This window comes from Odocoileus virginianus, chromosome 17 (genome assembly GCF_023699985.2).
Source record: "Odocoileus virginianus isolate 20LAN1187 ecotype Illinois chromosome 17, Ovbor_1.2, whole genome shotgun sequence".
NCBI lineage: Eukaryota > Metazoa > Chordata > Mammalia > Artiodactyla > Cervidae > Odocoileus > Odocoileus virginianus.
Genome location: NC_069690.1, coordinates 35,158,897 through 35,183,922, shown reverse-complemented (window position 1 = coordinate 35,183,922; position 25,026 = coordinate 35,158,897). Strand labels below are relative to the sequence as shown.

Genomic DNA, 25,026 nt, shown 5'->3' with positions numbered 1-25,026 from the left:
GGCCTCCCCTCCCCAACCTCGAAATCCAGACGACACAATATTGTGAAAGTTCTCTGGTTGCATCCTCTGTCATGCCAAATGCTATCCACTCCACCCTCAACTCCAATTTGTGTGTCATATCTGATGGGCATGAGTTACAAGACAATCGCCAAATAGGGGCCAGGCATCAGGTTCTCAGCCAGCTTGCAGGTGTGGGGCAGGGAGCGCACGTGTTATCAGCTGCGGTTCTCTCAAAGCTGTGTGGGCGATCAAACACACGCAGAGCACAAAAAACTCTTAAAGGGAAGCAGTATGTGGCAGTAGGGTTGGGGGGTGGAGAAGAGGGGAGGAGGGGAGAAGTTGCTTTTTTTCCCTTACAATCACATTTTTACTCTGTTCAAAGTTACCCCCAGCTGGGCAGGTTTATGAAACCATTCTGACTAAGCCACCAGGCCTGCAGTTTGGCAGAAGAACACAGGCTCTACACATGACAGTGTAGGTATCAGGGCTTGGAGAATGACAGTGAGCATCTCTTTCCAGTATTCCCCCATTTGGTGGGGAAAAGAGAAGAAACAGCAGTGTTTTGTATTAATATAAAGGATGGTGCCTGGGTTGGGATGGGAGCTTCTAGCCTGATCACACCTCTGGCCACCCTAAAGCCAACAATTTTGTCTAGCCAACAAGCTAGGCAATTCTGTTCTCTAGCCCAGGAAAGCTGCTAATTCAGATTCTGCTTTCCTTATACATTATAGCACTCCTAGGAATTTGGTGTAAATCCACCTGGAATGAAAGGACATCCAGCCTTCATCCTTGGCTTCTCACCCATATACACGTCTAAGCCTAAAGCCAGGTCAGCTGGCTCTTTTCCAAAATCACAACAAAATCCTAAACATTGGCTGTTTCCATGGATCAACCTGGTAACTAACCACCCAAGCTCACCCTCTGGCTTTAAGTGTGTGGGGGAAGAGAATCTACAGGCCTAGCAAAGACATCCATGGAAATGCCACGTCTCTGCCACCAGCTGGGCTTTGAGCCCAATAACCAGGATGAATGGGAGACCAGTGATTGGAAGAGAGAGAACACTAACACTTCAGGAGGGGAGGGGGTGCCTTGTAAGTAGCTAAAGAGAGAGTGTGGGGACCAGAAGTGGGAAAAACCATTTCAAATGAGCCTGGGGAAGTGTGGCTCACTCCCCCCTCCTCTGCTGCCTTTCCAGCAACTCCATCCAACAAGTATTTATTGAGCATGACACTCCCCATCTGCCCTGGCCCTCCCTCTGCAAAAACACTCAAATCTGTTCAAGCTGCAGGGTGAGTTCCACTGCACTTGAACTTGAAACATGAGGTGCCTATCTTTTAAAAAGGCAGGCACACAATTTCCAACATGGGGCAGAAGGGGCTGAAGAGATTTGAGAAAGTTAAAGAGCACAGCTGACCAAACAAGGACACACTAATGCCACTTTCAAAGGGGAAGGGAGAGAGTAAAAATTTAATTTAACCGTAGGGAGAATAATACACTGGCCAACTTAAAAAAAAAAAAAAAGCCTACTAGAGACATCTCAGTAATTCTCTAATTAATCCTACCTAATTCTAAATATTCCTTCATTTTGTACCTCCTCTAGCTTGAATTTACATTTTATTCACCAGTGCATGTGTTAGTAATTTGCTTTCAGAGCTGTATGTTTAATCCTACTTTTGCCTCTAAAGGAGGTTAGACCTCCATGCTCTCCTGCATGTTTTTATTTAGGATCAGATGATGAGAGAGGCAAGCAGCAGAGCAGGTGGTAAACGAGACCTACACTTGTTAACAAAGTTTCTCTTGGGAAAGCCATCCGCCATTTGCAAGATGGGGCGCACAGGGTCAGAGAAGTGGCACCCCAAACTACCACTCTGCCTGCGAAATCCTGCCAACTCTGAGAAGTCACAGTTGGGTAGCGTCTGAGAGAAAGCTCCCCCACCCCTAAAGCCTGCCACTTCAGATCATCCAAAGCCCTTGGAGGTGTCTCCCCAGCATCCCCCGCCAACCTCCACCCTTCCAGAATGTATAGCAGAGCTGACCCCAGGGCGCTCACCACCCCTGGTGTCAGCTCTCTGGGCTAAGTGTCTGCACACAGCCCGGACTTTAGTTCCAGGTTCCCCAGGCACTGGAGTTAAAAGTTTTCCTATTATGAAATACTTTGATAGCATTCTTTTAAGTTCATTAAAGTCACCCTTGATTGGCTGTGGTGCTCCCACAAAGTAAAAGTCAACTGAAGTAAATTCAGGGCTTGAGGACAAATACTTAAATAACTCCAAGCTGGGCATTCAGTTTTGCAGCAACTCTGAGGAAAAGTGTGGAGGAGAAAACAAAGTGCCAGGAAGAGTTTTCAAACCCAGGAAGTTCAGCAGGGACCATGCGCTGGAGGCCTGGCTGAGAGCAGCCAGCTGTGGAGAGCCTCCCTCCAGACAGCTGTTCCCAAGAACAAGAGCCCCTTCAGTTCCACACGACCAGAGAGGAACTGGAGCATAGATCATTTATAACTTCAAATATAATCCCAAGCTCTTTTCTCTCTGAGATCAGGATTTGTTTTGGACCCAACAATGTGACTAGTTTGGCTGATGTTTGGTTAATTCATAAAGTGGCAAACCAAATAACGGAGCCCTCTGTGAAGACTCAAATCACCAGATTTCTCATTCATCTTTTCTCTGTTTTCATTCTTCCCTGATCCCTCTTCTATCCATCTCAGAGGGTGATAAAAGATGAGACAGCCCCATCTCACCAAACTAACTTGCTGGTAGTGACCCACCTTCACTTCGAAATGGGAAGAAACACAAGGTTTTCCCTTCCAGCCCTTTCAAAGGGCTCCAAGCTGCCTGCGGAATAAAAGTAAGCCCAGGTTAAGTCTAGTAAAGCATTTGTGCTAGTGTCATATAGCATTTGATATATATGATGGTGTCAAAAAGAACTCAAAACCAGACCTGCCCCCAGAATATGTCACACCCTAAAATAAAATCTGAATCCTTTGGCATCAAGGCTCTACATGAGAATTATAAGAATCTGGAGGAGGATGCTCCATTAAGATCCAAGGGATAGTGTGGACTTGGTGCCCATCACATCACTCATTATAAACTGGCAGAAAATGCAGGTGAAATGTTCTTGGACTACTTAAGCCCACCAACCACTTTGGCAACACTCATATTGCCAACCCAACTATGAAAAATTTCCAATCCTGCCTCAAATTTTCTAGAGGATAGTCTATATCTGGAACCAGAGAAAACAACGTCCTCTTACCGCCACACCCCACCATTGTTCTCAGCCTTTCTCCACTGACCTCATATAGTTTGAAAAATCCTCACTCTATGTTACCTAAGATGGAGAGTTTCCCATATGGATAATCCTTTGCTGTACAAAATACTGAATAACACATGGACCCACGCTTCTCTGGGTACCAAAAGGATAAGTAGTTAGGAATTGTGGCCCCCAATTTCAAGGATGCCATCATTGGTGATAACATTTAAGAGTCAGATACTTCAACAGTGCATTTTGCTGACCATGTGCCTAGTGCTAGCAAAGCTGTCAAAAGCAAGCTAGCAGTGTCAGGCTGGGAAGTGCTTCATGTTTAATGCCTCCCAAACAGAAGCTGCTTCAATCACAGGTTTTTAAAGGACAACTGTAGCTCTTAAAGGACTGTAACTGCAGCCCCATGCTTCTTTACAGGCAGATGGCTCTGTGGCACAGAAAAGTTACACTCTATTCTAATCTCCAGGCTGTTTCTAACACCAAGGTCCAGAAGGACCATGGTCTGATGAGGGTCGCTAATAAACAACCTCTTTTATTGTTCCATACCTCTCCAAACACCCATCCCTAAGGACGAAGTTTACAGAAGCATGGCAGGGAAAGAGAGTTTAATAATTACCAATAGCACTGCTAATAACAATGCTGCTTTACATTCACTGAGACAGCCATCGTGGAAAACCTGATCGTGGACATTTGCTTCTATGTCCCTGTGGGGAAGTCAGTATTTGAGGGCAATCATGACTATGCCACCTCTCAATGATCTGTTCAGAAAAATGAAAGGTAAGGAGAAGAATCCAAAACAGGAGATAAGCCCAAAGTAATTTCCATCTGACTTTGAAATGTGTTCAGTGCAACTGTGGGTTGTTAGTTTTGGAAGGAGGGTAAGAAGGGAAGAGATGCAAATTTGCCTAACAGTTAAGCTTTTATGTAAATCCAAACTAGTTTATATCTACTAAACACGTCACCTGACAAGGGTGGGGGTGAGTAGCCTGGGTTTACATGTGCTGATCTTCTATAAAGACTGAGAACTGACTAGAAGTTGATAATGTCCCTTTCTTTTTCCCTAAAATATGAGTGGGGATACAGGCTTGAGTTTTCTTTGCTCCCTTAGGATTTTCGGCAGAGGTATATACTACATACATTTAAAACTCGTCTTTATACAGGAATATTGGTCAGGAACATTGTGGAAGACAAGGGGTAGGCCATTTTTTTGTTTGTTTCCTGAAAAGTTCACATAGTAAATACTTCAGGTTTTGTGGCTATTTGGTCTCTATCAAAACTACTCAACTCTATCACTGTGCAAAACTTCTCAAATTTTGCCAATGTGCAAAAACAGCCACAGACAATACATAAATGAAGGAGCATGGCCATATTCCAATAAACCTTTATCTACAAAAACAGGCAGAAGCCTGGATTTGGTCTGCAGGCCATAATGCCAAGCCTTGGTTTAAGAACAATCTAGTGGGCAGAGGAGATTCAGAGGCAGCATTTGGCTCCCCCAGCACCCAGCTGGCCAGTGGGGCTGGTCATCTAGGGAAGAATTTGCAAACCTCGATTGAATATTAGTTTCATTTTCAGGACATGGAGACAGAGACACTAAACAGAATAGGTAAGACTGGAGCCCAGAACAGTTCACCTCCTAGCCCGATTTTGTGCAACATCAGTCTGTCCAAGAAGAACTTAAAAGTCAACAGACTCCAACTGACATAAGACACAAACAAGAATTTAATTAAAGGAGAAACCGCAGTAAGAAATTTCTCCTGGGTTCCTGTTACCTACAAAGAAGAAACTGCAGTAAGAAATTTCTCCTGGGTTTCTGTTACCTACTAGGAGCTCTTAGCTTCTTAAGAGTTGATCTTCATTTTTCTTTCCACTCTTCTGCCTTCCACACCCCTCGCCCAGGCTCATAAAAGCCCAGGCTTCCTCACTTTATGAAGACATCCCTTAAGGAAGAATGGCCACAGAAGGTAAATCTTTAACCCCTCCTTTTAAAAAAAATAACATCTAGGACTTCCCCAGTGGCTCAGTGGTAAAGAATCCTCTTACCAGGAGATCCTCCTATCAGGGCTGGATCCCTGATCTGGGAAGATCCCACATGCCACCGGAGCAACTAAACCGGTGCATCGCAACTACTGAGCCTGTGCTCAAGAGCCCGGTAGCTGCAACCTCTGAGGCCACGACCCGCGACTACTGAAGCCTGCGCACCCTGGAGCCCATACTCCCGCAACAAGAGAAGTAATACTACAACTAGAGAAGAGCCATTTGCTGCAACTACAGAAAAGCAGACAGGACTGAAGATCCAGCACAACCAAAAATAAATAAATAAAATAAACTAACATCTAATATATCTTGTCAAGAACACAACAGGGTGTGTGGTGGAGAGATAACTGCACAGCCCTGAGCACTACATCACTTTGAGATGGGAAACAGAAACAGTGACGACACAATTGTTTCTGAGACTCAGTTCCAGCTCACATTTTTTTAAACAGTTGGGTTTCAGAGCCCTGTTTAGAAAGCCCATTTTAAAAGATGAGTGAATAAAAGTGCAAGGGGAGGCCCTGAAATTCTGAAAGCCACAGTACTGGTTTCAGACCAATATGAGTTTGCTCTTTGAAGCCTGAAAAGGCAATGCGCGCTGGCCAACAGGCTTTCACCTTGGCTGGGTGGGGAAAATAACAACAATATAAGCAGCAGCAAACACTGAAGAGAACCTTCTACTTGCCAGGCACTGTTCTAAGCACTTTACAGCTATTGACTCATTTGATTCTTATGATGTAGATATTATTATTCATACCCTACAGATGAGGAGATTAAGGCACCGAAGTCACTTAACTTCTTCTAGGCCACACAGCTAGTAAAAAATAGAACCTGGATACCCAGGTTAACTCTGGCACCCAAAGCCATTCTCTTAAGGGTTTATGACCACAAGGCATTTCCTTCTATCACATACACCCTTCGGGCCCAGAGGAAACCACTTCTGCCACTTCTCAAGGCCGAGGAATGGAAAAAATCTGAACACACATAAAGGTAAAAGTTAACATGCAGAAAACCTGATGCACTCCCAAACCAAAGGCCAGGGACATTCCTTTAATGTTTGGTCACAAATAAGTCCACAGGCTCAGGCTGCTCTTTCCTCCCGTCTTTCTTCTCTCCTGCTTCACTGCAAACCTACAAATAATCCCACTACAGACCAGGTAAGTGCCTTATTAGTGCCTCTGGGATACTAATAGATGGAGAAGAAACAATCCTTCAGCCCAATCTATAAGCAAGAAATCACTCAATCTGTCTTAAATCATCCAACAAATCATGCAGAGCTCTAGCCTCCTATGTTTTTTACCAGTATCTTAGGGTACCTGGCCCTAAAAAAGGAACTGGCCACGTAAAGAATCAAGTCATCCAAAGCTACACTCTTCTTTTCACAGTATCCACCAGTGTTTGTCCTTTTAATATTAGTTCTATACAACATAACTGCTCTTAAAATATGACTGCTAATAGATTTCCAACTAGTACACAGGCAGGCTTTCTGCTGATGTCCACTAAAAATGACTAGGTTCTGGTGCTTGCTGTTCTACTAACTTCCCTGACTCTAAGGAGGCACAAACAAAACCAACAGGTTTGTACTCTTGTGGTTTGCTTTAGAGCAGTTCACGATAGGCCTGAGTTTGTCTGGGCATTGCCTTGCTCTACATCGTCAGATTCTAGGCATACTTTTACTAGTTGGTTACCATCTTGCTACCAGATTTGACCAAGTTTCTGTGTTCCAAGACACAATGCTAACATTTACAATGAAGTCCAGACGGATGAAGACTTTCTACTTCAGAGACCCTCTTAATCCCATTCCTACCTAGGAAGGCACCGTAGCAACCACACTTTCAGGAGGGGCTGGAACTAAGCTTAGTAATCACAAAAAGCCTGAGAAACTCTGGTTTCGAGAATGTCATTAACCATCAGATGGCAGGGACTATGACTTGTACATTTGGTAGACCCTGAGGCTTTGGAAGTGTGCAGTGATCTTTTCACATTTGCTGTGAATCAAACGTAAGCCTCACTTTCAACTTATTGCCAACCTCCTCATGCAAGTAGGTTCCTTCTCCCATTCCTAACTGCCTGCATTTGCAAGGGATCCATTACAACTTTGAGTGTGAAAGCAAGGTTAAGCTTGCTCTTTGCCAACTGTGGATGTTGGCACCACGTTAGCTGCTACTGAGACACCTTTTTGGTGCTGTTGAGAAAGTGGGAGTATTTGCCACACTGTACTTGACTGTAGCCCTCACCCCACTGCCACGTTGACCGACACGCTCAGGACAAAACAGCACTGGTTGGGGGAGAACGGAAAGGCAGGGGGCAAACTACCCAGATCCTACACCTACACACACGCGCGCGAGCGCGCGATGGTTGGAATGAGACAACCATATTAAGCAGGTCTGTGATCTGGAAACATACAACTTTTGGGCTATACCACCAGGAATGTAGGGAGTAGGAGCGGAGCGTTTGTATGGTGGTAGAAGCCGTTAAACTTATTCCAACGGCTTAGAAGAAACTAGCTCCAGGAGATGCCATAAAGCGAAGCGCACAAGAAGTGGTGGGAAAAGGAACTCCAGAGCTGCAGAACGGGATGCTGGGGCCAAACTCAAGTTGGAGAACTAACACATGGCTCCACGGGGCTCTCTTCCATGCCCCTCCCCCTCAGCGTGTAGACATCCAACGCCCACCGGCTCCCCGCTCCAGTGCAATCCCTGCATAGGGCGCCCCCATCACGCGCCTCACACCTCGCTGCCACCAGTGCATCTTCCATTCACCCCCACACCACATCTCTGCCCACATTTCGGTTACGCCCCCAAAGCCAGCCTCCATCTGCCAGGACCTTCCCCTCACCTCCCGGCCTGACTCCCCTGTACCATGTCCCGGCGGTGCACTCCGCGTTCACCGCTCCTCGCTCTCGCTCCTTCCATCCTCGCAGACTCTGCGCGACCCCCTTTCTCTTCCTTCGCCCCTATTCCACTTCCCCCTTACACTTTTCCCCCTCCCCCTCCCCCCGTCACGCGAGCCCTCCCCCTCAACGGCTCCTTCGGCGGCACGCACTCCAGGCCCGGCTCACCTGCGCGGCCACCCCCGTCCCGGCGCTGGTGCGGCTGCTGCAGCTGGAAGGGGACGGTGGCCCTGAGCGGCTGCAGACCAGCCCGGGGGGAGCCGGCAGGGACTGGAGGAGAGCAGCCCCGCCGGAGCCCCCCGGCCCCTCCGCGACCCGGCCCCCAGGCACCTCCGCCTCTGCCGCCCGCTGCGGCCCCCGCCATCGCCCGCCCGCCGGACTGCCCGCCTGCCTCGGACCCACAGCGAGCCCCACACAGCCCCCCAACCCCCGCTGCAGCTGCTTATCTGCCCTACGGGGCGGAGACCGGCCCTTCAGCCCAGAGTCCTCATTGGCCTACGGATCCCCAGACCCCTCCTCCCAGCCATTCCGTGACTTGATCTTCCCCTACCAGAGGATGATTGGTTACTATGCCTAGCGATCCAACCCCAAGGCCCCACCTCCATCCCACCACCGCCTGCTGCCCCACGTCCGAGAGTTCGCTGATTGGCCCGCCCGGAAGGGGGCTGGTTCTCCGATACCGCCAATGACAAGATGCAGAAAAGGGGAGCGTCACACCCAGTCCCAGGTAGTATGCAAATACTATGTCACGTGACGTCAGGCAAAGTGGGGGCGGGGCCGGGGCCGAGGCCGGGTGTAAGATGGAATAAAGCAGTAGTGAAATCATTATGGGTAGCTGGGAGGAGTGTCAAACTTTCAGCAATTTTGAGTCCCGGTAAGTATGAAGAAAGCAATAACTTTAAAAAGCATTACTTTTGGTTTAACCTAAAAGCATTAGTTTTAAATCCTCATAGGATCTCAATGTTGCTTGCAAGCTCCAAAGTAAGTTTCTACAAATTAATGAAAGTTTGCATAATATTTGCATGCAATTTGCATTATATCCGTGAACTTTATAGCTATTGTGCCTCATGTGGCACCACATTTGTCTTTCTTCACATATCTAAGTCCTTACTTGGTGTTGGTCCAACCTAAAAACGCAGCTGCTAGCTTGTAAATTAAACCGAGACTGAAAAGGAGCAGAGTTGTCCATTCCAAGTCTGCTCAGCAGAGTGGAAGGAACAAAGTAACTGAGAAAGTTGAGCTACACAGTGACTCCATAACCAAATCCTGGTCTTCCCAGCTCAATGCTCTCTGACCTACAAGTCAAACTGAACCTGAATGGGCCACAAAGAGAATGCACGCTGTTGTGAAAATCACAGGCTATAATATATACATGAGACATTTGAGGGAAAAAGCATTTAAGTTACTGCTTAAAATTATTCTCTTCAAAAGAAAAAATTATTACACTTGGTATTCATTAACCATTTTGTTCTCTTATGTGGAAAAAGTGAAAGGCAATCAATCCTAGATTGTCTGTGATAAGGGACCATCCAAATAATTAGATAATTCCCTCCAGATTTATATTTAGCCATGATATCTAATTTTGATCTTGCTACAGATTTATCTTTCTATTTCTGTTTTTTCCCAGTTTAATGTTAAAATGAAAGTATTCCCTGAAGCCATACTAACTATTAATAATCAGAAAAAAGGAGGTAATCTGGAAGCATGCTGCAAGGCAATGAGACGTCATTTTTGGGATTAAATATGGAAAGCAGATAATACCCAAAGTGGAAATTCACGAGTTGGATGAATATTAAAATCAGCATATGTACAGAAAACAAATTGAGGATATGGAACACCCTAAAGAAAATTTGTCTTTGCAAAGAGTATATTCTTGCAGATTTGTAGAATGTACTTTAAGATGATATTTGAAATCTTTTTTACTGACAGGGAGATGTTGTACTCCTTTTCTATGAAGTGGACAACTTTACCAAAGGCAGATAGGAATGAACAAAAATTGATGACCTGATAAAAATTTAGTCTTAATAAATAACTCAATTTAAAAAAACTTACAATTTATAACATTCCAGTTAGTTCAAAGTCTTCATTTTTTTTTTTAATCCCCATGAAAATCTGGAAAAAGGAAAGCATGGATTTTTATTATGGTGCAGGTAGAGAAACTGAGGTCCAAAAAGGTGAATCTTTTTGATTCTTGACTCAGATCTCTATCAGATCTTAATGGACCACACTGCCTCATTGTGGCACACTTCATTAATCAAATCAGTAATAGTAGCAGCTAACATTCACTGAGTTTGTTTCTCCATGACAGGCATATCTTAAGCACCATGCATACATTGCCTCATTTAATTCTCATGAGCATACCTATGAGATGGGTATTATCTCCTCTTCATGGAGGCTTCAGAAAGAAGCAAGATTGCTTATTGCCTAAGGTTACTCAGGCAGCCTGACTCCAGAGATGAACTCGTAATCTCTGTCATTATAAAACTTTCTTATAAACAAAGAAGGATTACTATTTACATTTTACATGAAGAGTCTCCAAAGATAGTTTGGCTGAGATGTTAAAATTAACACTTGTCTGGTACTTCATAGCTTTCACATGCACCATCTCGTTTAATTTTCACAAGTGTGTAATAGGTAGACTATTATATGTACAATAGGTAGAAAATGAAAATATTATTGTCGCTATTTTACAGAAGGCTAAGTCCCAGAGGCTTAGATGACTTGCCCAAGATTGTCCACTGAGTTAATGGCAGACCTGGGACAAACGTCCTAGGTCTTTTGACTTCAGAGTCAAGTATTTTCTCAACACACACTCAACTTCTAGACAGTTGACTTGTCTGATAGCCAAAGTGTGGGCCAGTTGGTTTCTTAAAATCTGTTCTTACCTGACAAGTTTGTCCATTTTAGGACACAACATGTAAATTCTCAGGCAGTCTTAGAAGATGATGTGTGATTTTTACTGGTTGGGTCATATGGTATGTGTTACAGGTAAAAGCCTGGAGTGAAGAATCTTGAAATACTTTGGACAAATGACTTCCTTTCTCTGTGCCAGAATCAACTGTGCTTTATCAACCTTATAGAGTTGTTCTAAAGAGAAAATGGCATATTATTGGGCAATGGCATTCTTCCCTTGGAGAGAAGAGGGTAGTCTCAAGGATATGGAGTTTAAATTTCATTTTTAAACCAAAGTACAAAGAATAGAGGGCCTAGACAGTGGAAGAAGAGTTGGTGGAGGTGGCACAGCTGAAGGACTGGATCTTCTGAATCCAGAGAGTCATGTTCCTTCTTGATAAGGGGCTAAAGACACTAAGATGGCCCAGCTGGAGGAATGCAAAGGCAGGCATGCAGAGGAGATCCCTGTCTTCTCCTTACCCCAGGTATCATGCCCAAGCAGCTGTCTCTCATTCCCTTCTCTATCACTGGTTGCTTCTCCTGGCATGGGCATGATGGGAGGATAAAGACCTCATCTGAAGATCAACTTCTGTCTGTTTTCTCTAATTAAAGAAGCCAGGGCTTAGGACTTCCCTGGTAGTCCAGTGGCTAAGACTCCATGCTCCCAATGCAGGGGGCCTAGGTTCAGTCCCTGGTCAAGGAACTCAATCCCATATGCCACAACTAAAGAACCTGCATGCCACAACTAAGACCCGACATAGCCAAATTAAAAAAAAATTTTTTTTTTTTTAAAGAAGAAGCAGCCAGGGTTTGGGGAGACTTCGTGCTGCTAAGGGGAGATGTATTGCCTTAAAAGCATCTTCTAGCTTCAAGAAAACCTTTGTCATTGTCCCTCTGTCATCTTTATCAACATGATTGTAACCAATTAATTTGCTTGTCACAAATTTATTGAAACGACCACTATGTGCCAGACACAGAGCTAGGCACTATGGAATGACAATAATATTCAGAGATATACTTCCTATTCTGGAGTTCATAGCCCAGCAGGCCATGAAGGCTGCAAGCAGAAGTGGTCTAGAGGCTGTTCTGATTGAGACATGTTCTGGGTGCTGCTTTCAGGGTGGTTGGAGACAAGGACTCAAAAACATCAAAAGAGGACTACATACACCAAGTATATCAAGAAATTGTTTTTCATCTATGGGAGAATTATTTGCCTCAGAAGGTTCCAACAGAAAATGCTCAGCCCCGATCCTAGCCTGCTCTTGGGATGTCCACAGCTGTCACAAATGAGGACTTGAATTATTTTTCCTACAAGTGTGGGGTCAGAGGTATAGCCCTTCCCCAAGCAGTCCCTATAAGGCCTGGGGTCTTAAAAACTGCAGATGTCTGAAGGGCTACCAAGGATGAAAGGCTTTGGAGGTTTCTAGAAGATCAGAGGATCTGTAGGATCCACTGGCTACTGAATTAAGAGAAGGCTAGGGTTGTCATGGTCAAGGGAAGCTTTCCAGTTCTGAAGGTGCTGTCTGGCCCTACTTCTGGGGCACCTTGACCCTTCACTCTGTACATTTATGCCACAATAACCAACAAGAATGGAAATTCCAAATCATCATTTTCATTCTCCAGAATCTGATACTCAGGAGCAATTTTTCAGCAGAGATTAGAGAAATCTTATATTCTTTGGTACCTGGGACTATCTCTGAACTTCCTGGTAAATGTTTAAGTACTTACGTCTTTGGCCCCTGCGTTCCAAAATAATAAAGGCAAAAACTAAAATGACGCAGACACACAGTGTCTTTTTCTGACCTACCTCCTTCCCTCAGCCTCTGTCTGAAATGTCAGGCCTGGTTCCTCAGGGAACGAGATCCTGAGGAAATGGGGTCAGAGCTGAAGGAGCAGAGCAGCCTTAGAGGGATTGAGAAGGAGTGTTGAGGGAATGAATGAGGTTATGGGAACAGAGTAGGGAGGGGGGCTAGCCCTCAACATCTCTCCCACTCTAGGGGCCTCCCTTTCCCTGTATCCCTGCCCCATTACTCCCAAGGTAACTGTGGCCTGGATTTTGACCTTCAGTACTCTGTCTGCCACACTTTGTCCTGCTGCAGCCCACCACTTTCTGTCTTCTGCTTAGTTATCTCACTTGTTCATTCTCCATCTCTCAGACTGGGTGATGTTCACTCCTTAACTCTTCTTTTCCTCTCAGTGGGAATCAACTTTTCTTGCTAAACTGCCGCCTTTTAAAACTGGTTTCCTCATCCTTAACAATAAAGGATTTGTTAGATATTTAAAAATTAAAAAAAAAAAAGTCAAAGTATTAGTTGCTCAGTCTTGTCCAACTCTTTGTGACCCCCATGGACAGTCCAGGGTCCTCTGTCCATGGAATTCTCCAGGCAAAGAATACTGGATTGGGTAGCCATTCCCTTCTCCAGGGGATCTTCCTGACCCATAGGTAAAGGGTAAATGTGGGATCAGAGACATCAAAATTTTGGTATACAGGACCTAGTGGCACTCCATGAAAAATACAAAGAGCCATTAGAGACTGTGTATGATCAGTCTAGTCCCTTCATTTTACAAATGAAGAAGTGGGTGTCAAGACAAGGGCAGGACTTGGTAGAGGTCAGTTGGCAAATAAGAGGCAGGACAGAAGACCAGGGCTCCTGCATCCTGGTCAGTGTTGCCTCAAAACATAAATAACTTCCAAAAGAATTTATAGAGAATACTATTCGGCAATAAAAGGGAATAAACTACTGATATATGCTACAATGTGAATGGACCTTAAAAACAATATGCTAAGTAAAAGGAGCCAGGTACAAAAGACCACATATTATATGATTCCATTTATGTGAACTATCTAGAAAATGCAAATTTATAGAGAAAGCAGATCAGAGGTTGCCTCCAGCTGAGAGTGGAAGCAAGGATTATCTGAAAACAGGCACAGTGGAACTTTTTGGGGTGATGGAAATGATCTAAAACTGGAATATTAAGTAAATAAATAAATAAAACTGGAATATGCTGATGGTTGCACAACTCTATAAACTTAAAAAAAATCACAGAATTAGACATGTATAATAAGTGAATTTTATGGTATATAATTTATGTCTCAATCAAGCTACTTTTAAAGGAGGATTTAGATATGTTTATGGATGAAAGATCTCTGATGTGTGTCGACCCTGCTAATCTTTTAAGGGAACATTTAATGAAAAAGATATACCTACCCCTATGATATCCATAAAAGGTCACTGTGAGAGACTAAAGATTTGGTTCTTTGACTTATGAAATACCCAGGTTAGCATTCTTCATAATTGTCCTCCTCACTAAAATATGTAAGTTTCTCAAGGAGAACAGGCATGTCTTGGTCCTCAGTCTAATGACTACACCTAGCACTATGACCAGCATGCAGATATTGCTTCACAAAAAGCAAATTAAAATAAACTTTAGTTCTGCAGCGTCATGTGCTTATGGGTACCTTGAAGGACCATCTTCTTTCTAGAGCAGCACCTTGGTGGGAACAGTTTGCATCCCCCACATATGACTCTCCCAGATCCCTTAGAGATCAGTCTCTGGAGAGGAAATGCTGATTGTGTATACCCCTAGAAGACTGTGTATAAACCAAAAGGCCTATTCATTTCGCACCACTTTAGATTTCTCTCTTCCCAACCATTGTTCCCATTTACCTTATCCAGGTCAGCCTCAAAAATACAATGACCCCTGGGCAAATAAGCTACAATACTCTAAACATTCTTCATCTAATTTCACATCAAATCCTCTCCCTTACCCTCACACCATACACCAAATGAAGAATCAAGTACCATAAAATCCAATTCAAAGATACTATAAATGTAACAGAAGAGACAAGTGATGTGAAAGTTGGTCTGTAGTTTGATTTCCTTCAGACCTAGGACATATGCTCAGAAACTATTTTCAGAGCCACGAATATTATCTAAAGGGCTTTTGTAATAGATAACTGCAAAATATCACCACAGATGTGTCCACAGTTTTATCTTTTGTGCTTTGGAGATGATATTCCCCCTCAGTTCAGTTCAGTCACTCAGTCGTGTCCGACTCTTTGCAACCTCATGGACTGCAGCACAGCAAGCTTCCCTGTCCATCAACTTCAACTTCCAATCAGACCTCACTTCCTGCAAGCACTCCTTAGCTTACCCTGTGAGACAGTAATGATGCCTCCAGGACTTAGGTGTTTGTCCCATTATTTTGTACTAGCTTATGAGTAGCTTCATAATTCCTCTTCTGTCATTTTATATGTTTGTCCTTTCTTGCCAATTATTTTTTTAATTAATTATTTACTTTTGGTTGTGCTGGATCTTTGTTGCTTTGAACAAGCTTTAGTTGCTCTTGGTTGCGGCGAGCTGGGGCTCCTTTTCATTGTGGAGCATGCATCTCACTGTGGTGGCTTTTCATTGTGGAGCACAGGCTCTAGGCCTGCAGGCTTCAGTTCAGTTCAGTTCAGTAGCTCAGTCATGTCCAACTCTGCAACCCCATGAACTGCAGCACGCCAGGCCTCCCTGTCCCATCACCAACTCCTGGAGTCCACCTAAGCCCATGTCCATTGTGTCGGTGATGCCATCCAACCATCTCATCCTCTGTCGTCCCTTTCTCCTCCTGCCTTCCTTCTTTCCCAGCATCAGGGTCTTTTCAAATGAGTCAGCTCTCCGCATCAGGTGGCCAAAGGACTGGAATTTCAGCTTCAGCATCAGCCCTTCCAATAACACCCAGGACTGATCTCCTTTAGGATGGACTGGTTGGATCTCCTTGCAGTCCAAGGGACTCTCAAGAGTCTTCTCCAACACCACAGTTCAAAAGCATCAACTCTTCGGTGCTCAGCTTTCTTTATAGTCCAACTCTCACATCCATACATGACTACTGGAAAAACCATAGCCTTGACTAGACAGACCATTGTTGGCAAAGTAATGTCTCTGCTTTTTAATATGCTGTCTAGATTGGTCATAACTTTCCTTCCAAGGAGTAAGCATCTTTTAATTTCATGGCTGCAATCACCATCTGCAGTGATTTTGGAGCCCAGGAAAATAAAGTCAGCCACTGTTTCCACTTTTTCCCCATCTATTTGCCATGAAGTGATGGGACCGGATGCCATGATCTTAGTTTTCTGAATGTTGAGCTTTAAGCTAACTTTTTCACTCTCCTCTTTCACTTTCATCAAGAGGCTCTTTAGTTCTTCTTCACTTTTTGCCATAAGGGTGGTGTCATCTGCATATCTGAGGTTATTGATATTTCTCCCGGCAATCTTGATTCCAGCTTGTGCTTCCTCCAGCCCAGCATTTCTCATGATGTACTCTGCATATAAGTTAAATAAGCAGGGTGACAATGTACAGCCTTGACGTACTCCTTTCCCTATTTGGAACCAGTCTGTTGTTCCATGTCCAGTTCTAACTGTTGCTTCCTGACCTGTATACAGGTTTCTCAAGCTTCAATAGTAGTGGCATGTGGGCTTGGTAATTGTGGCTAGAGGGCTCTAGAGCCCAGGCTCAGTAGTTGTGGCACATGGGCTTAGTTGCCCTGAGGCATGTGGAATCTTTCTCGACCAGGGATCGAACCCACATCCCTTACACTGGCAAGCGGATTCTTATCCACTGAACCACCAAGGAAGTCCCCTTTCTCTCCAGTTCCAAGCAAAGGAACACATTTGCTCTGTTATTTCTTGTCAGTTACTAGGGCATGCCACTGCATCTGGCAATGTTGCAGCAAAGTTGATTATTTAAGCATTTGTTTTTCCAACTGTTTATGATCACTCCTGAAGGTTGAGGCTAAAAGTCCTGCAGACTAAAAGCAGGGGAGGCTTCAGGTTCTGTGACGTCTAAGGCTTATACCACTTGAGGTTTCCGCAAGTTAAATAGTAAAATAATTATAGAATTAGGGATAAGGACTTGGAAGGGTTCTGTGCCAGTGAGGGGCTCTGACTCTTGAGTTTCATTAGCTTCATTGTAAATCTGTTTCTTACTGAAAAATGAAGTTATATCTCATCTAACTCTTCAGCCCTGATTGATTAGGTGCCTGTTCCTGGCTTTTCCTGTGGGTATCCTATACACAGCAGATCTTTCCCACAAGATGTTCCTCGCTCAATAAAATGGCCTTAGCAGCCAGGTCTCTCTATCTAGTGAAAAAGTCCCCAAAGGCTGTACTTACACTCCCCACACTTAGTAACTTGGTAGCACTTAGAATAACGCTTCTTTCAGAGCAGATGATTTCTTGCTGTGCATGGTGGAGGGGAAGGTCCTTGTACTCAATTCTTCCTGGAAGACCCTGATGGCTCTAAGTTCAAGGGGTAGTGTTGTGCAGCAGAAGGGCCTGGAATATTGCAGTACATTCCACCAGTGGCCTCTGTAACCCCTGCTTCCATTCAACTTAGGCAAAGGCCTGGTAATCTACAAAGTAGTGTGTATTCTGCTTGGTCTTGCTTCTTCCATGACAGTCTGATAGCATCACACAAGTTGGTACCTTCCCTGGAAGTCCCACCCAGAAGCTCCATCCAGTTCTCTGATCTACTGGTGTTTGCCCAGAATGTCAAGCCAGGGTCTAGATCTCAACCCTGTCAGTTTTGTTGGCTATGTACACCAAATTTTGATTTCTTCCCCAAACAGGTTAGAAATCCTGGGATCTCTGAATCAGTGGTGAGTCTGCATTCCTCAGAATGCCCACAAAGCTTGTGCCATCTGAGGAGACACTAACAACAAGGGTCCAGGAAGAAAGCAATATACTCAGGATGCTATAGGCCATGTGCCCTGGCCAAAAGTCATAGAAGAATACCACTTCTACTTACTGGGAGCTTCCTATAGGCTAAGTAATTTGCCCACATAATATTATTTAGCTCTTAGTCACAGTTATTATATCCTATACAGTAGACATAACTATCCCCAGTTCACAGGTGAGAAAACTGAGGCTCAGAAAGGTTAAGAAATGTATTGAAAGTTATGCAGCTAGAGAAGACAGGTCCATCTGCTTTCAAAGTCTATGTATATAACTACTACGGAGGAGCTCAAAGGACTAAGTCAGAGGGATGCAGACCCAGAGGTCCACTCCTTTCCCAGAAATTGAAGGTCAGAGTTAGGAAGACAGTCCAGATTGGCCGTGCTATAACCCACTTCCCTGCCTCCCTGTCACTTCCCCAGGTCCTAAACTCCCTAGAACTCTGACTTTGTTTATATTGCAGAGGAGCAGTGCTCAGAAATCATGGAGGTGAATCTGGCAGGTCCCAGCCGTTCTCGGTGAGGGAGTTGGGACATTTTTTGGAACTTCTTGACAAAAGTATCTCTCTCATTCAGTGGACTAAACGCACTTCCTTTCTCCAAGTTTTCCCTACCTTAGAGAAAGAGAGAGAGATGGGGAAGCTGGGGGGTTTCCATTAAGGAGAAACCAGAGACGATCAAAGGAGGAGGAGGGTGGTGCTGCCCTTTAAGAAAGCCTGCCAGAGCTCTGGAACTGGGACTCTTAAGAAACTTCTGTAATGTGCCAAGTAAAGTGAGAAAGCTCTTCGTGGGGTCAAAAGAGAAGCTCCAAGAGGAGGCCCCACGGAAGACTTGGCAGAAGAGGGTGGGAAGGAGGTAAGAATCTATCCAGGATCAAAAGTGTGTTTTAATTCTGAACCCACCAAAACCAAAAAAAAAAGAAAAGGACTCATGCCTTGACTCTCTACTTCTGGGGCAGGGCAGCCAAATAAGGGGAACTCTTGCCGGACTGTGCTCTCCATTTTGACAGAAAACACTGGCTGCACTGCCTGCCCAGCCTGCCAGAGCACTGCTGGAAAGGGCCACCAACCGCTGTGTCTGGTTGATAAATGAAGGGCACCCCTGCCTGCTGCCCATTCTTCTTTTCTCCCTGCTTAGTTTGCAGCCTTCTGCCTGCTGGGGAGCCCCAGAGTAGGGGTGGGGAGAGAAGGGTCCTCCAGACAATATTAATACTCAGTGATTTATAGGCTGCTGTAAGGGGAGGGGGTAAGTCAGAGGTGACAAGCCCCTGGGACTAGTTTCCATGACATATCAGCATACCACTGACAAGAGTCAAATTATTTTTGTGAGGCCTATGCCTTCAGGCCCGTCTTTGAGACAAGACATAGCCCTTACCCTGCTGGTAGGTAGGATGAGACCAGCAGAGCTGGCTGGAACAAGGCTAATGAACATACAACCAAGTCCTCAACCTTTCCTTTAAGCCCCACACTGCTGGGAGAGGGAAGAAATAAGTGAGGTCGAGCAGCTCAATAGCTGTTTTTGGAGGATTTATTTTTTTAATGTGCAAGAATTCTTTTGAACCCTCCACGGCTCTAAGAAAAACTGTTTGAAATGTCCCCACTTAAGGGGCCTGAGGTTAAGTGCCAGGGATGGAAGGCTAAATGCCAGGGATGCTGGTTGCAGGGATTCTTGGAACCGGGGCTAATGGCTTTCCTGCTGTGGGCTCAGGAATACCAGCCCCAGGCTCTGGTTGCCCTGAGAGATGCAGCCATTTTTACTTCTGATTGAAGGGCACCACCTTCTGGGTTTTTCCCTTCTTTGGTGAAAACCAGAGTAGAATATGCCATGGAACCAATGGGGCATGTGCCCAAGAGTCTGGAGGGCACTGGAGATAACAGTGTGAGGCAGGGTGAGATCAATGCTTTATATAGCTTAGAGTTTGGTCCCTGCTGGTGGAGAGATGATGCATTTTGTGAGAGTGCATAGTAATTGCCCTTCATAAGGATGATCTCAAAAGGTCAAGGGATGGGCCCTGAATAGCCCTAATGTCCCTGAAACAGTCTATTGTATAGCTATTGTCCATACATGTAAAGGAGCCCTTCTTGACCCTATTCATACTTTTCTGCCTCTGAGATTTCCCAAGTGAAAAACTGTATTCTACTTTATCCCCAGACCCACATCTACCTCTTTTAAGCTTCAACAAAATAGTTCAACATATATTTCTTAAACTCCTACTATGTGCCAGACATCATGGTAGGTGCTGGGGATATAGAGATAAATAACACACAGTCTCTTCTTTGGGGAGTCCATAGTCTAGTTTTCAAAAAATTTTCCTTTGCACTGATTTTGGGGATTTAGTAAATAAATCTGTATTTATCTCCTTTATAGTTTCACATGGATGGATCAGAGCCTCAGCCTCCATCTTTCCACAGCCTTTAAGATTTTGCCTCATATGGTAAATTCCACTTTCCTCTTGACCAATTTAGTAGTTTCTTTGGACTCTGATATGTCTTAGGAATTGAGTGACTATAATTAGACACTATATAGACACATCTACAAATGCTATATGCATGCGGGTACAAGAGTAATGTTATGTTTTCTAACTTCCTTCATCTTTTATTATTACTGCCATTTTTTTCATACATCCGATAGTTACTAAGTGCCTGTGAAGCACTATGTACTTTGCTAGGTGCTGAGAATGCAGTGGTAAGTAAAATGGACACTGCTTTCATGAAACCTTTAGGGTATGCATTGGGAGGACAGACAGCAAAGAATCTAGATTAAACAGTCATACAAACAGATATATAATTATAAACTGAGACAAATGGTATGAAGAAAAATGCAGGGTACTGTTACAGTGTAGAAATGAGGGCTCTGGTCTAATCTAGAAGCTTTGGGAAATAGTTCCCTGAGGAAATGACATTTGACTTTAGATCTGAAGGATTAGTAGAAAGAGGTGAAGAAGAGAATGAGGGAAGAAATATCCAGTCAGAGTAAGGAGTATATGCAAAGGTCCTGAGGTGGAAGGAACCAGGGCAGAAGGGTCAATGAGGTTAAAACACAGAGAATGAGGTTGTGTGGGACAGGCTAGATAATTAACCAGAGGGCACATAATGCAGGGAAGGTCATGATGGTTGGACTAGGTCTATCTGAAGCCCTCTCTTTCCTTCCAGGCCTATCTTTGGAGAACGTAGTCAGGCCAGGTAAGAATTTCAGTTTTATCCTACAGAAGATTATGGAACCAAAGTCTTTATAGAACAGCTCTTTCCCCCAGATTATTAATACTACTTATATTTGTCTTGAAGGAGAAGAGTAATGACAGTCTGAACTATTAGGAACTTTTCCAGTTTCCTGGCAGGGTGTGGCTATATGTCTGGCTGGCCCTCAGAAGGCCCAAAGCTGCTGAACCAGCCCCAGCCTGGCAACCCTCAGGCAAGGGATGGCCCCTGTCAGTGTAGACAGAGGGGCAAGGGTGGAGGGTGGGTGGAGTGCTTTGCTTGAGGTATCTACTCCACAGTGACATTTGGAAGAGCCCCAAGACTATGGCTCTTGTTCCCTGATAAGTCTATCATATGCACACCCCCATTGAAATGGTCTTGCCACCCTTCCTACAGCAGCTGTGTGCCCCACCCCATCTGGGGAAGGCCTCTGGATAAGAACTCTGACTCTGCCCAGAACCTGAGGTCTTGGCCTTCTGAGTTCAGGCTTTAGTACTGTCTGGAGCCATGTATATATGTATTTCTGATAGTTTTCCAGAGTTATTAATGGAAGCCATGGGAGAATAGGTTCAAGATGGTTGGACTAGGCCTTTCTGAAGCCCTCTCTTTCCTTCTAAGCCTATCTTTGGAGAATGTGCTCTGGTGTAGTGACATCTACCGGCAAGGCTAGGCAGGAAAGAAAATGACCAGACGCCCACTCGTCTCCAGGTAATTTCCAGACTCATAAGAAAATCATCCTTCACCCCTGAGATTGGGTTGGATCAGTAACCTCAGCTGGTTAGAGGAAGACTAAAAAGTCCAGGTTGTGAGTTTGGACAGGGTATGTGCTGATTTACCTTAAATAGAGAAATTATTTTCCTAGTTGTAGCTTGCATCTCTCACCCTGACGGTTGATTCACATTTGGGGACAATTAGTCACAAAGGAGATTGACTAAGCATCTGTAAGTGACTCAGAGAAACCCATTCCTAGCCCCTATTCTGGGGAAAACATCTCCCAACAAATGAAATGACCCTCAGTTTACAAATGGCAGAATGCAGGATCATTTTGTATCCTCCTGAAGTTGACTGGTTTGTGAGTTTTTTTTCCTTCTAGGACTCAATTTCTCCTAGGTAATCAGGAAAACAGTGTCTACAATCCATCTTCAAAGTTTCTGTAGTGGGCAAGAGTGACTACAGCTTTTAAAGTTGCTCCTCAGTTCTAGCTGAGGAAAGATATAACCAGCTTCCTTGTTGCTTTCACCCATGTCATTTACACATTCTATTCATAATCTCATTCTCTTTCTCAATAGCATGCATACTTGACAAAGACTTTACCACTAGAGGTAATAGAGAAGCCAGAGAGAGAGTGAGGAGAAACTACCAGAGAAATCATTATGAAGCAAATGTTCTCCTTTCTCAATAACATGGACTCCACAGCTGAATGTGGCTCAGACAAAGCATCTGTCTCTCCGTCTTTCAAACTTAAAAGAAAATCATCAAGACCTCAGTAGAGAAATGAGCAATGCACAGGATTTCATGAAAGAGGAAACAGGACTAGAAAATAAACACATGGAAGACTGAAGTTCATCCTAACTAGAAATAAAATGAAAAGCACATTTGAGGTGCAGTTTTCTTTCTTTTTTTAAAAACTAAACTTGCAAAATTTTATTAAGTGGTAACACTCAGTTCTAGGGACATTTTAAAACTGGTATCCTCCCACAAAGATGGTGACACTTTAAATTTGGACAAGTCTTTGGGGAAAAAATATCAAGCAGTATATAAGAGGTAGAAATAAAAACAGGAGAGCTACAGATGAGTGCAGATACTCACTGCAGCATTATCTGACTTAAAAGAACCTCAATAATCCCAAACAAAGCATGTTATGTCACAGTGCCACATTACAACATTACACAGCAATTACAATTATGAGGACTACGGAGAAACAAGGAGATACTAAGAATGTGTAAAAAATATGGAATTTCATGTAAACAATGAGTGCATCTATGCACAATGTATACACATAATAAAATGTATGCATGTGGAGAAAAATTGGAAGCCAATATGCAAACAATAAAAATAGCTCTATAGCAGCAGTGAGATTAAGAATGTCTTATTTTTTCAAACATTTATTTAGTGTTATTATACTGAGGGTTGGTACTGGTGTATGTCATACTCCCCCAGCCCCCACTATTACACACTGGTCCTAAATCAACAGCTCTAGGAGGAAAAGACCTTGTCTGTTTATTCACAGAGTACACTTAGCTCCTACCAATGCATAGCACTTATCAGATGCTCGATAAATATTAGTTGACAGAATAAATGAAAATAACTTCAGTCTAAAACGTCTCAACCCATGATCACTGAATACATTCCATCCTGGGAATAGAAAAAAATTTGGTTTTGCTGCAATTAAAAAAAAAAAAATGAAGGCCCATCCATAATGGCAATTCCCTGGTTTTCTTGATAAATGAATTTGGGCATAGAGAAACAGGGAGAGACCGTCTGTTAAAGCAAACCCAATTACCACCCAGGAACATATGTTGCCCTGAGGCCTCTGCTGCTATAACAACATTGTGTAACTATAACTACAGCCCTGGAGGGCTTTGCCCTGTCAAATAAGGAAAGAGATGTCTTCATTGTATGAGGACTTTGTGCTTAGATTGGCTTCCCCAGGGAGTTTGGATCAGAGAAGAGAGGGAGATAAGTGAAAGAAAGGGGGAGATGAAGGGCTGGAGTGGGAAAATTGCTACTCAATCAGGATCAGAGTGATCTTTTTTTTTAAATTTGAGCAATTTTCAAAATATAGTTATTTGACTGTTTAGTTTTGGTGGTTATTTATAACCCCAGCTGCAGAGGCGGGGAACAGTGCCTGAGCTTGCTGGGATCTGTCCAATACCTTCCCCCAGGGCAGGGCTGGAGGTGGGTGTGGACACGGTGATCCCAGAACCAAATTAACACGTGGCCAAGAAGGTAAGAGAAGTTCCTGGCCTTATCCAGCAAGAGTAAGAAAGAAGGAACCACGAATGATCTCACTCTTTTTTTTCAATTAAAAAAAAACATATTTTCACTGATTCTATTTTCAAGGCAATTGTAAATTAAAAGATTTTAATATGAATTATGGTCACATCAGCAAATTCTGAGATTTTCACAGAGGGATAGGGACTAGGTCAATACTTTTACTCAGAAGTTATGAGACTGGCCTGGCTACACTAGTGTTGTCTTTAAAAGGTCAAGGCATGCTTCCTCACCTTACAGGACAGTTATTATGCACACAGAAGAAACTGCTGTCCTTAACCACTACTGGTCAGAAAGAGGCTTAGAGGACAGAGGACGACTGGTTCTGTGCAAGTCTTTCCTAACTGAGCCAACAGCCGGCAGTGGCCATCCCATTTAGCGAGCCCTTTTAGATGCCAGCAAGAAAGAAGCGGGAGACAATGTGGCCAGCCAGGCAAGACTCCCAACCTCGAGGAACTCCTAGGCCTTTGAAACAAACAATGGACAACTATACTTTGTATTTGAAATATGGTATATATCATTTTACTGGCAAGGGGAACATCTGAAAGGAGATTGAGGGATCTTTTAGGAAGTTTCAAATGAAACAGAGGAGAGGAGATACAGATATAAGGGAGAAAATTCACAAGAACACACACAGAAGATTATCCCTGCTCCCCTTGCCCTGTTTGGTTCCCCCTCGACTCTGGGTAAGGTTATTATTATGGCAGCATTCTGATTGGTCTCCTCGCCACTCTGATCAGTCCCCCTCACAGCTTCCAGAAACAGATCTCTAAAGTGCATGCCTAATCTTGGGAGATTCCCCCTCACCTTCGGCCCAGGCTCCTTAGCAGGACATTTAAATGGTCCCCCACACCATTCCTGCCTCTTCTTTATGTCAACCACTCCAAATCTAGTCATGCCTTCAGCCTCCCTCACACAGTGCTGCTCCACACCTCTATGTTTTTTGCACATGCTGTTCCCTTTGTAAGAAAGTCCTTCTTCTCCTTGTCTGCAGGGAAACTTATTTGTCCTATGATGTTCACCTCCTCTATGCATACTTTCC

General features: G+C 44.0%; 1 protein-coding gene and 1 long non-coding RNA gene across 2 annotated transcripts in view; one reads left to right on the top strand and one right to left on the bottom strand.

Annotated features, from left to right (window-relative positions):
* FAM117A (family with sequence similarity 117 member A) overlaps positions 1 to 8,595 on the bottom strand; it is a 42,511-nt gene extending 33,916 nt beyond the window's left edge. Inside the window, exon 1 of the mRNA XM_020871263.2 lies at positions 8,354 to 8,595. Coding sequence (XP_020726922.2) covers positions 8,354 to 8,549 — 196 coding nt within the window. The 5' untranslated portion in view covers positions 8,550 to 8,595. The remainder of the gene's footprint in view (positions 1 to 8,353) is intronic.
* On the top strand, positions 8,534 to 22,873 carry LOC139039102 (uncharacterized). The gene is made up of 5 exons (XR_011492284.1): positions 8,534 to 8,912; positions 20,161 to 20,227; positions 20,946 to 20,975; positions 21,609 to 21,698; positions 22,280 to 22,873. It is a non-coding gene; the product is annotated as an uncharacterized lncRNA (long non-coding RNA).
* Positions 22,874 to 25,026: the final 2,153 nt, after the last annotated feature.